The 15,887-nt window shown below is 41.6% G+C and overlaps 1 protein-coding gene across 1 annotated transcript in view; it reads right to left on the bottom strand.

Moving 5' to 3' along the window:
* Positions 1-227: 227 nt before the first annotated feature.
* pou2f2a (POU class 2 homeobox 2a) overlaps positions 228-15,887 on the bottom strand; it is a 65,800-nt gene continuing 50,140 nt past the window's right edge. The window contains exons 2-16 of the mRNA XM_004572652.4: positions 15,349-15,411; positions 15,144-15,172; positions 14,552-14,608; positions 13,359-13,484; positions 11,889-12,158; positions 11,641-11,755; positions 11,277-11,368; positions 10,150-10,413; positions 9,929-10,070; positions 9,465-9,613; positions 8,199-8,396; positions 8,067-8,115; positions 7,364-7,502; positions 6,250-6,323; positions 228-1,111 (exon numbers count right to left, since the gene is read on the bottom strand). Of these exons, the coding sequence (XP_004572709.2) occupies positions 732-1,111; positions 6,250-6,323; positions 7,364-7,502; positions 8,067-8,115; positions 8,199-8,396; positions 9,465-9,613; positions 9,929-10,070; positions 10,150-10,413; positions 11,277-11,368; positions 11,641-11,755; positions 11,889-12,158; positions 13,359-13,484; positions 14,552-14,608; positions 15,144-15,172; positions 15,349-15,411 (2,147 nt within the window). The 3' untranslated portion in view covers positions 228-731. The remainder of the gene's footprint in view (positions 1,112-6,249; positions 6,324-7,363; positions 7,503-8,066; positions 8,116-8,198; positions 8,397-9,464; positions 9,614-9,928; positions 10,071-10,149; positions 10,414-11,276; positions 11,369-11,640; positions 11,756-11,888; positions 12,159-13,358; positions 13,485-14,551; positions 14,609-15,143; positions 15,173-15,348; positions 15,412-15,887) is intronic.

Below are 15,887 nucleotides of genomic sequence, written 5' to 3'. Positions count from 1 at the left end.
GAAGATGGAAAAAAAAAGGAAAAACAGAAATCCTGAGTGAAATGGGAAATGTTTGACGTAGAATGAAGTAGTAAACTGATCCTGGACAGATCAGAAAGTCTTTTTGAACTAAAGCTTTTCGCTCCGTTTGTTGTTGTTTTTTTGTCTTTTTTTGGTTTTCAGTTTTTGGTATTCAGAGATTTTGGTTACATCTTTGTGTGTTTCTCTTCTAGCATATTTCCTTTCTTGCTTTTTTTTTAAAAATTTGGTTGCAACCACACGACCTTCCGGGCTTGTTAAACAAGTCTTTTCTTTGCCTCCCTTTTTTTTTTCCACACACAGTTTCAGTTTTCATCCCTGCCCTCACTGAGTTTTTTTTCTCCAGCTGTTAAAAAGCGTGGTGTTCACTTCTCGATGCCAAGCAAAAACACACCTCAGTGCCACCTCTCCAGCTGTAGATCAATATTTGGTTTCGAATTCCCCTCCTTCGTTCTGCAGTTCTCTCTATCCTTTCCATCCTACCTCTCTCTTTGCTTCCTCCCCGCATCCATCTGTGTATATTTTTGGCTTCAAAAGACGTCAGCAGGGAGATACGAAAAGAGAGAGACAGACAAAACCAGAGATGGATTGGACAGAGAGATGGCTTTGGTTCAAAGGCGAGGTTGTAAATTTAGATTTTTAAAGCTCCTTTAATCGTCCTCCTTCTCCTCCTCGTCCTCCTCTAATAGGATACTTTGGCTGTCAGTCGGGGATCAGTCGGCCATGGTCCCTCCCAGTGGTGGCGGTGAGGCTTCGCTGAATGAACAGAAAGAGGCGGGACTTGAACAAGGAGACGCAGACTCTTCTGGGCACGAAGTTGGGCTCATGAGGTTGCTGGTGCCAGCGGAAGGAGACTGGGAAAAGCAGGGCCTTGGGCCGCACACGCCACCACTGCTGCTGACCAGTCCCATGACAGTTGTGGATGTTGTTGCCATAGAGCCGGTCACCATGGGGAGGAGAGTGGGTCGGTTGAGGAAGAGAGAAGGGCGGAGGGAAGAGGGGACAGAGGCACCCCCAGGTCCACCGAGAAGCATGTGACCTGCTCCACCTTCAAGGCTGGAAATGGGTAGCTGCCCACCGCTGGCTGCCAGAGCTGCAAAGCATGGAAGAGGGGAAGGAGAAAGTGGATAGAGGAGAAAAGAGGACAGGAGGATGAAGAAAAAGACAGGAGATGAAAAAGAGACAGGATTAGGCTCAAGAAATGAGGGTGAGGGGAAGATTAAAAAATGTTGCAAAAAAAAAAAGTGAATGAAAAAGTCAAAATTGACAGAAAAGGAAAACAAAGGTTTCAGAACAAAGTTGCAAAGCGATCAGAAGAACAAAAGAAGAAGAACATAGAGGACAGGGGAATAAATGCAGATGTGATGGCAGTGAAGACGAAGAAGGGAGAGGAGAGGAAAAAAGAGAGACAGTTTCCAGGGTGAAATAATGATGGAGAATGGAAATAAACAAAGAGAGAATTAAAAAGAAGTCAGTGAACAGATCAGAGACATTAGTTACAGACAAACATTTAAAAATAGGTTGCTGAAAGTGAAGATGATTAAAGAAAGCCTGAATAAATGTGAAAGATTTTCCCACTTAAATCATAATAACAGATAAAAAATATAAGGCTAAAGCAGGAGTGTCAAACATATGGCCCACGGGTCAGAAACAACCCACCAACTGAGCCCAGTGTGGCCCAATGGACTAGTTCCACAAGCATAAAAAGATGGCTCACTGTATTTTGTGTGAATCACTGTAGGTTTTACAGCCCTCCTGCTAACAAAGAAACTACTCACACAACATCACATCAAAGCACGGCAAGTTGGGCATACTTAGTTGCTCTAAGTTCATCTGAAGGACACATGGGTAGTTGGTGATTTGTGGTTTAGTGCCTCAGAGAAGAGTCCACATGGTCCCAAAAAATTAGCAGATGCACATTTATCCTTTGATGATGACATTTAGATTACTCAGACTGAAGTGGACCTTTGTATACCCACTAATGTGGAAAGTATAAAATCCACATAAGATGGTTAAATCATTTAGTCTTTAGTGAGGAAACGTGGAGAGAATAGTGCTTTAAAACATCGGAGGTTGTTTGTAGATCATCAGTGATCGCTCAGAACGTGTTTGACACCCCTGCGCTAAAGCCAAGACTCTTCATGATGACACTCAACCTTAAAATGCACAGAGACAATGATCGACAGCAAAGGATGAAATCTGATTGTGATATTCACACACAGTGGATGTGAGAATGAACCTTTTCTGTCTCACCCTGTCAAACCCGCGTCTGTTACAATCTGCAAAAGCAGTAGTTTGCAGACTTTTAATAGAAAAAAAATGAACAGGCTCAAAAGGTTTATGTTAAATACAGTGCTCTGAAAAATATTTCCCCCCTTTGTGATTTATTATGTCTGAGATCATCAAATAAATGTTGATATTTGACAAACATAAGCCAAGAAAATATAAAAATGCCTTTGAGGTCCAAAATCGCATTCTTTTTGAGCCACTCAGATGGACCTGTTGGCGTGCTTCGGTTCTTAAACCGAGCTTCTTCAAGATTTTCTGGTAAAGAGCAGAATTCCTGCTTTCATCAGTTACAGCAAGTCGCCCTGAAGCAGCAAAGTAGTCCAACACCATCACGCTGCCACCTCCACGTTTGACTATTGGTATGATCTCTTTATGAAATGCAGTTAGTTTTACGCTGTAACGGGACTCAAACCTACAAAAAGTTCAACTTTTTTCTTGTCAGTCCACAGAATATTTTCCCAAAAGTATCGTGGATCATCCAAGATGTTTTTTGGTAAACGTGAGACGACGTTCTGTGTTCTTTTGGATCAGCAGTGGTTTGCTCTATTTTTCCCAGTCTCTTCCTTATTATTGAATCATGAACTCTGACCTTATCTAAGCCTACTGAGGCATGCAGCTCTATAGATGTTGTTCTGGGTTTTTTGTGACCTCCTGAATGAGTCGTTGATGCGCTCTTGAAGTGATGTTGTACTCTCTGGAACATTTAACGACTGTTGTAAGTTTTCTCATATTAATTTTTGAATAACGGCACTCACTGTGGTTCGTTGGAGTCGCACAGCCTTTAGAAATGGTTTTGAAACTCTTTCCAGAGTGATAAACTTTAATGAGTTTGTTTTTCAGATGTTTCTTCTAGAGATGGACCGATCCGATATTACGTATCGGTCCGATACTGACCTAAATTACTGGATCGGATATCGGAGAAAAATAAAAAATGTAATCCGATCCATTAAATATCACGAAAGCACCTCACAAAACTTGCAACACGCCGTAACTCACCTCAGAACGTTAGCACGTCGGAGCAGTATGCATCACGTGATAGAGCGGCTGTGGCATGCCGGACCTGTCGGTGGTCTGGATAGCATTTGGAGCTTCGCTAGCAACCCGGCATTTCATCTCCGACAAAGTTATCCCCGAGAGAAGTAAAGCAAGTGTGTAAGTCCATCTCTGAATGTTTGTAAAGCATTCCTGCGTTAAGCTTAACAAGCGATATATGGAGCGACCGCCTCTTCTTGCTGCTACTTCAATCATGAAACTGCTTAATGATCAGCTGATCGGCTTTTCTGTCGCGAGTCCATCTCTCTGGTTTGTTTTTGGCCCACTTTGCACCAGAAAGAGGAAACCAGCGGCTGAACAACAGCAGCACGTTTAAGCTTGATCAGCTGTTGTTAGAATTTATTTAATATTACTTTCTACTCCAGGATCTTTTTCTATGTAGCTGACGCTGGTAACTGTGCAGGGGCGGATCTAGCAAAGTTTAGCCAGGGGGGCCGATAGGGGATTAACAGGGAAAAGGGGGCACAAAGACATACTTTTCTTTCTTATTCTCATTTAAAATGTCTAGCTTTTAATAAATAATTATCCGAATCTTACACCGAAAGTTTTAATTTGATGTAAAATGAATAGAAGTCAATTACTGTATATAGTGACTATTAAGTCTAATATATACCCTAGTAAGCTATAGTACTTTTTACTTTGGGAAGGTACCATCTGTGCAGTCTGCAATTTTGTTGAAGAAAGATGTTGAATCTATTTAATATTTCTTGAAAAATAATTGATTTCTGTGCATTTTTTTTTCACACTGCATCAAATTAAGGTTGATTACGTCGATTAAGCATCATGAGGTGGAGCGTGAGGGGTGGTTCCCTATTTTTTATTTATTTATTTTTGTTGTTGCTGGGAGTTGGAACCCTATTAGTTAGGTTGCTTAATATTTACGCTAAGTACTCTTTAAAATACCAGAATAGGGAGGATGGTGTAGGTTTAAGTTTATTAGATTGATCAGTATTGCTGAACTATAAATATTTTTTTTTTTACATACAGGTATAACAGAATAGCTTTAGTGTAGTTGTTGTTTTAAACTTGAGTATGAACTACAAAATGCAGCAAGATATTTTTTAAAAAACAGTTTTATTGATTAAAACACACTATCAGATTCATATCAGTATCGGCAGATATCCAAATTTATGATATCGGTATCGGTATCGGACATAAAAAAGTGGTATCGTGCCATCTCTAGTTTCTTCACATCGTGGCATGATGTGTTGCTTTTTGAAATCTTTTGGCCTACTTCGCTTTGTCAGACAGGTTCTATTTTAAAGATTTATTGATTCAACCAGGCTGGCAGTGATCAGGTCAGGGTGTGGCCAGTGAAACGTAACTCAGCCTTCCAAAAAAATGCACGTAAATTACCGCAAGTTCACGACTGAATGAAGGGGAGCAATTAATTTCCCCTCCACAGAGTCAGGTAGGTTCGGATAGCTTTGTTTTTACCTTAATAATGTATTTCCCTTAATTTTCCATTTACTCAGGTTATCTTTGTCTAATATTGAAAATCTGTTTGATAATCTGAAACATGTAACATTAACAAGTCAAAAAAGAAGAAGAAAGGAAATCAGTAATAGCGCAGACATTCTGTACTTAAGTAGAAGTACAGATACTAGTGTTGAAAAATAGCCAGGACTGCCTCTCGTGTGTTACGTTTTAGGCTGATATCAGTTTGATGTCTGAAGGCACACACGATTTCATGCAGTGATGTGAAATAATAACTCTCCTCAAATTCCTTAAACCAAAAGCAACGAGCCCGTTTTGAAAATGTAAGTAAAAAGTACAGATATTTGTTTAAAAATGTAGGGAGTAAAAGTAAAAAGTTGCCAAGTACAGATACCTGAAAATTCTACGTAAGTACAAAGTAACAAAGTAGTTGTACTTTGTTACTGTCTGTTAGGAGGGTTAATGCTTTTCCACAGCACTATATTTCATAGCTTTTTATTACTTTTCAATGAGATAAAATCCCAGTACTGTTACAGTAGCCGTCTTTTCTGCGAGGTTACTGCTGCAAGCTTGTCAGGATAACCTGTCAATCTGTCCGAACCCTGCCGTAACACAGTGATACACCTGCCAGCGTTTGAATTCCAGTGTAATAATACACACTTTTATCCATTACATGAGAGTAAACATTTACAGCATGTGTGGCCCCAAAGGGAAGCAAACTGAAATCCTTTCGTGTCAACACTTCATTTCATCCCATCCTTTTTTCTTTCTTTTCTTTTTTTTTTAAAACTCAGGCTCTTCTCTCTTCTTTCCTTCAGCCTAAAACTCTATCAGAGCCAACAGTGCCAGAGCTGCAGTTTCCATAACAGACTGTATCCTTCTCATCAGCACATGGCCCGGAGGACGCCGACTCTGAATGACGCTGAACAGAGCGCGAGAAAAAAGGGAAGGCCTGAATCGGCGCTATAGGGAGATGGAGCACGTGACGGATTCAAAGCTGAGCTTATTTGTGATGCTTAATTGATTTGGCAGCAGATCGTCTCTTTCAAAGAGGAGAATTTTGAGTGAAACTAGTTATTTAGCCAACAGGCTTTGATATTGAGAGGGTGGGGACTGTGCCTGTTCAACTGTTTACTGTAAGCTGACTTGGCCTCCTAAGCTTTGCCATAAGGGGCTCTTGTCACTTTGTGATAATAGTGGGCTATTGTATGAGAATCAAATTGAATCTTTCACCATACTGAGCGATTCAAAAAGTTTGAGAAAGGAGGAGTAGTGCGCGCCGGGCTTGCTCTTGGCTACTGTCATACTGAGGCTTTGCAAGGAAATTCATTTTGGGCAGAATGGATGGAGGATGAAATGGGAACTGGTCTTTAGAAATGGAGACTCATGAAGACTCGCTGGGCCAGAGGGGACAGTCTAACAACACACACTCATGCACTCAGTGACACAAACCTTGCATGGTAGCCAGGGGATTGTTGCCAATGAGGGCCTGGTTCATCCCTGTGCTTACTCCCATCATTGTGTTCCTGAAATGTGGATGGACAGCAAATTCACACACACATCCAGACATTCATTGATGTACAGAAACATTTTTCAGGTTAAATAACATCAAGAGAGCATTTGTCTGTGTAGGTTCTCAGTCATCCACATCACGGTAGTCGAGGCAGCTTGGAAAGAAAGAGCTCTGATGCATTTGTGGCTATGCTTCTGAGATGCAGGGAGATGCTAGATCCTGCTCCAAACTGTCAAAATTTTGACTTTAATTTCACTTGGGGGACGAGAACTAAATCACAGGGAGCCAAATACAGTCAGCAGGGTGGGTGGAGAGTGAAACATGCACCCATATGGCATTAAAAATCCTGCACTTTCATGTGATGTAGTTCAGGTCACCAACCACTCTTTTTATGCTCTTTTGGGTCGGGACATCTTCCATTCAAAGCTGCTGTTTAAAATACTTCCAGTTTGTCCAATTTGGACAATTTTGAGGTCACTAGAGAAATTACTGAAGTAGACTGGAACTTCTATAGGAATCTGAAAGCAGCACTGACGGTGAAGGAGGTCCAGAGGTGCACATGGAGAGCTTGGAGGCTTTGGTTTAGTATTTGACTTTTTTGAAACACAGCCACATGGGATTTTGAGCAAAGCTTGCATCATAAATGCTCAAGAAACATCTGCTCACTTATGTATGACGTGATGTCAGGTTAGAGATCATGGTCAAGTCAATTTGAAAAGGTAGTTTTTGCAGAGTTCAGAGGTTTTGTTTAAAACTAACCAACAATAAGAAACCTTCAAAAAGTTTTGCATCAATTTTATATTCATGCTTTCATTCACTCCAGGAGAGCAAATGAAGAAGAGCTAGCTTTTCTTCCATCTAGGGATCCGACTAATTCCTGAAACAATACCAAAATAATATCATGTATCAAAAATGGTTCTAGCTGAGTAATATTACACTGAAATTTATTTAATAGGATTACAAGGGACCAGAATTTGGAGATAATAATGTGATAGTAAACAGGAGGAAAAACCAATTAGTAATTAAATTTCTCAAATTGTTATTGACACTCACCCAGCGTTGAGCCCAGAGGTCCCGAGGCTGGGAGGAGCTGGGCTGGCTGTGCTATGAGGAGGCGGAGTCACAGAAGAAGAAATGGCAACTGAGCTGACCGGAGTCATGGGGCAGGACGCTGAAGGTGACGAACTGGTGCCTGAGAGGGAGAGAAGAAGAGTGATACGGATGTCGCACAGCAGTGCACAGAAGAATTACAGTGTTATTACTAAATAAACACTTTGGTGACACAGTTCTTCATCAACAGCCAGGGTCCTGAACTATTCAAAGGTCTTCTTCTCACCATTCAACTTCACTTTCTGGTTGGCCGGTACTAGCCTCGACTCAACGGGCCAATAAATTTCCAGCTGTGTTTGCTACCTGTCAGGTCATCTGTCATATCTGTGAAGCCTGGACAGCTCACGGACGAATCATGACTCACGGAGGTAAACAACTCAACATAAGACCAGCGCTTCTGTGCTGCTGTCAACAAAACATCCCTGTTTCTGTTTCCAGTCTTAATGATTTTTTTTGTCTCAGTGATGATTCTTCCATGTTTCATCAAATCAGCGAAACACTCAACAATACTGAAATATCAACTGTTAAATAATGTCAGGACCAGACCGACCTTTGGGTTCAAAAACATAATTGAGAAGCAGCGCTCTAACCTTTAATAATTTATTGACGAGCGTCTACGCAGGCACAAACAGTTATTACAGCTCACCTGTTGTGCTGAGGCTGGTGGTGACCTGGGACAGACCCTGACTTGATATCTGCAGATACAGGAAAAGAGAAATTAGGAAGTTCTTCCATCCTACTGCGAAACATCTGTTCCCGCATAGAGGGCGGACTGTACCATGTGCGGGCTGTAGCAGGGGGCTTTGTGCGTCACAACAGGCGAGGTCTGGCTGGGCAGTGGAGGGGTGGTGCTGCTAGAGGGGTTGATGCGTTTCTCTTTCTGCCGGCGGTTGCAGAACCAAACGCGAATCACCTCCTTTTCCATGTTGAGCTGCTCCGCCATCAGCAGGATCTCCTCAGAGGTAGGCTTCTGGTTCTGAGGAGGAAGAGATCAAAGCGATGAGGAAGTACTGAAAACACTGCATGCAGTCAGAAGAAGGCTAATTAATAAAGGGAGGCTATCCAAAATAGGATGCTGGTTTATCACATGTAGAAGAGCTTTTTTTTTAAAGCCACTGCATTAATATAACAATATGTTTGTATTAACTATTTATGGTGTGCTAATCTAAGGCAGGAGGTGTCAAACATAAGGCCCAGGGACCAGGATTTGCCCAGCAAATCCTTCAATTAGGCCCACCATATGACTTTGGAAAATGTAAAGTAGAACAGAGGTTTTAGACTTTTAATTTATTTTCATAAGTTCATAACTTTTGCAGCTTTCCCTAAGCCTAACTTGAAGAGTTGCACTGATTTCTGTTGAAATAGCAATTTCTTAGGGACTAAATGTGTAGTTAGACTAAACTGGCAGAAAGGGCAGTTCCACTGGTCTGGCCCACATAAGATCAAAATGGGCTGGATGTAGCTCTGATCTACGGTGTGCAGTCGATCTACGGCAGTTTCCAAGAATCTGCTGCAGGTTTGTACAAGATCTACAGCTCTGATATGACGGCCTTTGTCATTGTACTTTTTGTGTTCTGTGCTGGGCGGGTGTTTAGCAAGTTCATGTTTCTGCTTTTTAATGAAACTGCAAGTGTTTAATTCAAAGAAAATGTTTTTTCTTCTTATTAAATATAGAGGCTCCTTAGCTCTTTAAAAGACTCTTTAAAAGGTCTTTTAACATCAAGCTCCAAATTTATAACGTATCCCTACAAAGTGGTCGCCATATATTGGGCTATATTTAAATATTTTCCTACTTGCTGCATTTTTAAATCTTTGTAAAGCAAGAATTAAGAGTATTTAGGGTTAAAAACGGCCACATTCATGAATCTTATTGTCTAATAACAGCACTGGAAATTCCATGATAGGTGTTATAAAGAAAATTGATTCAATTCTATCTTATTTCTATAAAAACAAAAGTGGAAACCTGCATTATTTTATATTCAGGTGTAAAAATCATACCCATTAGAAATTCAGGCTCAATTTTGCTAATAACTTAATCTCCTACCGTGCTGAAGTTGCGCTCTAGCATTATGCGCACATTGGTCTCGATGCTGGTGCGTTTCTTCCTGCGCCGGCCAGGTAGACCCTCGATGCCCAACATGGGGGAGGAGATAGAAGAAGGGCTGGGCAGCATGCTGTCTACCGCCATTGTTTCTGTGACAGAAACAGAGAAAGAAGGCATAAATGAAGGAAGTGTTTTTGGTGACGTAAAGAATGATCAGAATGTCAAATTAAATTAAAATCCTTAAAATATGTGAAACACTATATTTTAACACTTTATCACTGATGGAAAACTATAGGTAACATTTTTAAAGAAGTCTTGATTTAAGGCTATTTCCATCAAAATGAAACATCCTGAGCTTATTTTCAAATTAAAGTTATTTTTAAAATATCTCTGACTCTCACATGTTCCAGCAAACAAAGATGAGTGTGCTGATTGTACACCAGCAACAAAATATTTCTTAGTACCTGCGTCACTCAGCCACTTCTCGAGGAGAGGCTTCAGCTTGCACATGTTCTTAAAGCTCAGGTTGAGAGCTTCAAAGCGGGAGATGGTGGTCTGGCTGAAATCGTTGCCGTACAGTTTTCCCATAGCCACACCAACATCGCCCTGATGGAGACAGAAAATTTGTGTCACTGTGCAAATACATGCAGACTTTATCATGCAAACATGCCTTCCTTCTTCTTACCTGGGTGAATCCCAGCTTTATGCGGCGCTGCTTGAAGGTGCGAGCAAACTGCTCCAGCTCCTCTAGATCGCTGGGTTCTTCTCCCATGTGACCCCCATGACCCCCATGACCTCCAGAACTCAAGCCGGAGGCTAAGGAAGAAGCCATGGCGCTGCTGGATGCAGAGGTAACTCCTACAGATGTCACAACACCAACACCGCTGCTCCCAGTGGCAACTAAAGAGCCTCCACTGCTGCTGCTTCCAGCATCGCTGCTCTTCTCTCTCTGTGATGTCAGCAGAAGTGAGACAAAGAGTATATGCATGATTCATTCAAACATTCTTTATGTGCTGGTAAAAAAAAGCTCACACACTTTTTCCTGAGAAACATGCACATTCATTTTCTACGAATTGAAAAAAAAATTAAATAAGGTCATCGGCTAGAAAACATGCTCAGAAAAATAAAACACGCCCTGGTTGCTATAACGAGACCTTTTACTCTAAAAAGGAGAGAGGAAAAAAAACATTATTTAGAATTTTGAAACAGCGTCTGTGCTTGGCTTAGCACCAAGAGAAGCTACATACTGCCTGTCAAAGCTTTGGCCCTGCAGGCTGCGGGAGTGTTAGCTAATTGACGAGACATCATGCACGATATCTGCTGCTACGCAGCTCATTTACATTCACATCTGTTGTGTCTGACACGGCTTCATCACAACTTAATCAAAAATCTGTAACAGCCTTTGGATGTGTGAGGTTGCATTCATGCATCACGTTATAGAGGATAAGGGGTGACGATACCAGATACCTCATTGGACCAGAAATTGCATCTATTTTGAAAAGAAGATGCTATGCAAATGCAGTCTTCCTTGACATTTTTCAGCTGGCAGGACAGTTGCATCACAGATGATCTATTAGTTCTTCATGCAAACTTGTGCTGCTTTCGAGCACAATGACATTAAGGTGTGTTTAGCATCCTGCAGGTACTTCTGACGCAGATAAATCCTGATAATGGTGAATGTCAGTCTGACAGAAACTCTGTGGTTCAAAGATTCTCATTTAAATTAAAAGAAAACAAAATGTTCTGTAAGCTCATTTGCATGTTTCGACTCTCTCTCTCTCTCTCACACGCACACACACAAAGATTTACTACCTGTGCTTGGAGTCCCAGGCGAGGTGGTGATGTCAGCAGTCCCCCTGGGCTTTGTTGAGGTAGCTGGATCAGATTTGGTGTCGAGAGCAAACCTGTAAAAATAAATCAAACACTTTACAAACCAAATATGCCAACTTTCCAGCCAAAGTTTGGATTAACGAGTTCATGGGTGGATGAACTCATCGAAAGGTGAAAGCAGCACGGCTGATTCACAGAAATCTTTGCTGTTATTAGGAAATATGACACATTTCCTAACCAACTTCACCACTTTAATCCCACTGAGACAGTGAGGGGTAATTTTTTGATTCTCAGATGAATTCCATGTAATATTTGTACAGAAAGGAGGTTTCAGGGTTTTCCTCACCCTGCTGTGACTGCTGTGCAGGTGCTGGCTGTGACAGGAGGAACTGGGCAGGAGACTGGAGAGGGTGACCTGGCATTAAAACCAGCTGCTGGAGCTGCAACAGCTGCTGGATGTCCTGCGACGCAACACAAACGCATTTCAATACAGAGCAGTAATAAAGTCGGGTAAAGATGAGTCGGTTTATTAATTAGACTTATTATTAAGAGAATCAATAAAATCAATAAAACACTCTTTTAAGCTGACGGTACCTGTGCTGTGAGCTGGATTGGCTGCGACAGGGCCAGCTGTGGCGGTGGAGGCGGAGCTTGGACTGTTTGCTCCTGTTTGGTTTGCTGCTGCTGCTGTTGTTGGGATTGCGATTGGTTTTGTTGCTGCTGCTGGTTGGCTTGCTGCTGCGCGGCGGCGTGGGCAGCGTGAGCGGCATGGGCGGCGTTCGACTGCTGAACGGCTGCCGCCAAGAGCTGAGCCTGAGCCTGTTGGAGGAGCAGCTGCTGCTGGGCCGGGAGAAGCGCAGCAAGCTGGGAGAGAGCAACAGTTGGAGGAGGGAGAGGAACGAGGACAGTGATGGGAAATGAGAAGAAGATGTAAGCGTGCACAGTGAGAGGGAAATGGAATTGGAGAAATAAAAAAATTATGCAGGACGGCAAAAGTTGGAGAGAGAACAAAGAGTATCAGCTATCATTCCAGGAACACAGGCGTAGGTGAATCTGTTAGCGGACAGTAAAAGCATGCCAGAGCAAGACAAGCAAAGAAAAGGAACCCACTTAGCTTCAAAGTACATTTAGCTGAAATGCAAAAACACAAAAACACTACAGGTAGTGCAAGAGCTTCTGGTTTGTCAGGAAGGCCTTATTGAAGTTACCTAATGCTGAATCGTTGATTGCACTCTTTGTTTTTCAGCAGTGCATCACGTTTGGAGTAATGCAAGCAGAGAGCAGCTCACAAATGTGTGTTTTTATGGAAACACTAGAGAGGGCAGAGCCAGGCGAGGAGTGTGGAAAACAATCCTGACAAGTTTTATTATTGAAGAGACTACACGTGAGTGTATGGCATCTAAAGCAGCCCATTTTCTCAAACATAGACATAGTGGCGTGTCAAATGGGTTCCAGTATGTGTATTTCCATGTGATCAGGTCAATTTAGTAAACTCTGAATTGGTAAAACCTAGATGACCTATTTTCTTGAGATAATTCCCTTATTTATGTATCATTTTTATATTCTATTTAAACTTTCTTATCTATCACATACCAGTACTGAGGCTGATTCGTGTTACAGTTACTACATTTACCTGCATGTTTTACCCATTTATTTGCTACTTTCTCATCTAAAAGCAGTGGTTTGAAAAAATATAAAAGTTAGATTTGTCTGCTTTTGTTGTTCACTAGTTTTTGCGACTCGGCAGATGTTTTCTTTTCTGATCAAATTCCAACTTCTGATTTTAAACATTTGAATTTAGCTAAGCTAATATTTCATGCACTACTTGGAAAATCCAGAAGCACACAAACTGTGTAGTGTGGATCAGAGGTAATGATAAATTTTCATTTAGATGATGGCTTTGAGACTAAAACCTGCAAGTACACAGGTTACAGATTACAACAACACCAGCTGGAAGTGCTGCATGTTTATGAACGATGAACTGTTCCCATCTATGTGTTGGCCAGCAGCAGTTTCCCTAATTTTGATTAATGTAATTTCCTCTTTGTGTGTGTGTTTTCTCACCCCTGCTAGCTGACTTCCAGCAAGCATCAACTGTGTGTGGTGGTGTTGAGCCTGTTGCTGTTGCTGAGAGGGCGGTGCCGGAAGTGCAGTGCTGTGTGTTATCTCAGCGCCATCTTCAATCTTTCCCTAAAAGAGAAAACACAGGCACAAGTTATTTCACAACCTCACACGGCAGCACACTCACCATGCTTATCTATTAAGAAAAATCTGATTTTTGTGATGATTTCCAGGTGAGAAATCAGAAATTATAAAATTCCGATGGTTCACATAATTCCTTTTTCAGATTGTACGGAATCTGCGCGCATCTCCGCATTAGCAAGGCTGGTGAATCAGCTCATTCCTACGAAGTGGATTTGAAATGACACGCGTACCTCAGAAGACAACTCCTTGCTGTCAAACGTTTTGCAAGTGTGTACCTCTGGTATCACACGGCCACAGAAAATATTTGACTAAAAGGTTTTTAAAAAGTGACCAAAGCTTAAGTATTTTGGGACGCACTCTGACTTGGATTATGTCTCTCAGATTGCAAAGATCTGAGGAACATAAACCAGATTATGGTAAAAAAGAAAGGACAGAGATCCTCTCTTAGTTCTTCTTGTGTCTGTGAACTCCAGCCTCCCCGTCTGCCTTTCTTACCCCTGAATCACAGACTGAATCTTTTGTCAGTCATCTGTCCAAAAATCCGGGTCAGTTTTCCTCGTATTTATGTTGTCAGAAAAATTCCAAAACCTGCTGACCTCTAGCTACCATTACGTGCTCGTGTCTCGTCACTGTCCATCCATCAAGGAGTTTTTGTCTATCACTCACTGCCACCTTGTTCATATTCGTTTCCCCTACTGGCTTGTCTCTGCAGGATTTTTCTTCGTTGGAGTGGTAGGTGTGGAAACGGCAGCGTGATTTGCATATTAGATTTTTTTTTGTGGGCGTGTGTCATTGTGGTGTAAATGCATGTGTAAACATATGTGTTTATACAAAATTACATAATCCCAGAGATGCACAAAGCTCCTCCTGTTAAGACTGTGTAACTTTCAATACACAGAAACAAGCACTGAAAATAAACTTTACAGCATTTATAACTATTTATTTGTTATAAGGAAATATTTTCAGTATAGAAGAGTTTTAAATGGTGACTTAATGACCACACACGCATGCACGCACACACGCACACACACAGCATGCCTGATCAGGCTCACCTTGTTGCCAACTGGTGTAGGAGAGAGGCTGAAGGGGCTTGTTTTCATTGTCTGAGCCTGCAGCAAAACAATGAAAATATGCATCGCACATCAAAGAACCGAAGTGTGATGACACATTCAGAAGAAATGACATCCTGTAATCTCTGTCAACAGATTTCCAGCGAACCACTTTCATGGGTGAGGCAGATTAAACCATTTATTACAAGTTAATAAGACTGACAGAATTTTAAGAGAAGTTATAATTTTGGCATCCAGGGACACCCCCCACCCAGGGTTAAGTAACCCATTGTGAAGAAGGGGTCCTCAGAACAGTTTGACATATATCATAAAACTGTACTCCATCTATAAAAAGTGGATTTATGCTAATAAAAAATGTTTCTTTGGATTTGATCGTAACACAGTTTGCCCTGAAAATCACTCTCGCCTCTCATGGTGCAGCAATATGGAGACAAAAAGATGGAATGAGGCCTAAACCAGTTACATCTGCGTCAGGATTGTTGTAGTCCACGTCCCCAAAAAGTTGAGCACAGTGCAAGTGCATCATCAGCGAGTACGTGCTCAGTATCTTTAATGAGAAAAGTAAAATACCCACCTGCTCATCGGGGCTGTTTCTGTCAGAGTCTGAAACAAAGAGCGAGATTTAAATGACCGATTAGCAAGAATGTGAGCTCGTGTGTTTGTGTGTTGCACATTTACTGGAACATTTTAGCCTGCTGCTTTCCTGTTCAAGCCTGTTTAAAGAGATTAGATAACTGAACCGTCCACGCCGTGACTGAACACGAGTATGTGTGCTGTACCTGAACTGTCCCCTGGATAGTCAGCTCCAGGCTTTTCCTCCCCTGCTTTGGACATCCTGATATCTGCAGGAAACACACACAGATATCCATCAGACAGGTGCATGAAAAACACTTCAACTGGTATGTTGCCTCCACAGCTGACGATCAATGTGGGGATAACACGGTCCCAGCATGCAGGGGAATGGGAGACATGACACATGCACACATCTGGAAGTTTCTAATGTAGCTGAGCTCATGTAGACTGGAATTTGGCTAATATGTTTCCATCTGACGTTGCCTCTATTTTCTTATGCTGCTTTTTAATTTAGCTTATTAATTTTTTTGCTTTGCTTTAAATGAGAATAGTTTTAATGCCACTATTTTATCTTCTTTTTAGGGTTAGGGTTTTCACAACGTAAATTATTACTGCTTGCTCGCTATGCTTTTCTGTGTCAGACCCGTGGAGCACTATATTGCATCATTAATTTGATATTACATTTAATTACGAAACACATTTCCAAGGAAGGAACTCATGAGTTCAGGCCAATAACCCACAACTC

This window comes from Maylandia zebra, linkage group LG22, assembly GCF_041146795.1.
Source record: "Maylandia zebra isolate NMK-2024a linkage group LG22, Mzebra_GT3a, whole genome shotgun sequence".
In the NCBI taxonomy this organism is placed as follows: Eukaryota; Metazoa; Chordata; class Actinopteri; order Cichliformes; family Cichlidae; genus Maylandia; species Maylandia zebra.
This window is presented reverse-complemented; position numbering and strand designations above follow the sequence as displayed.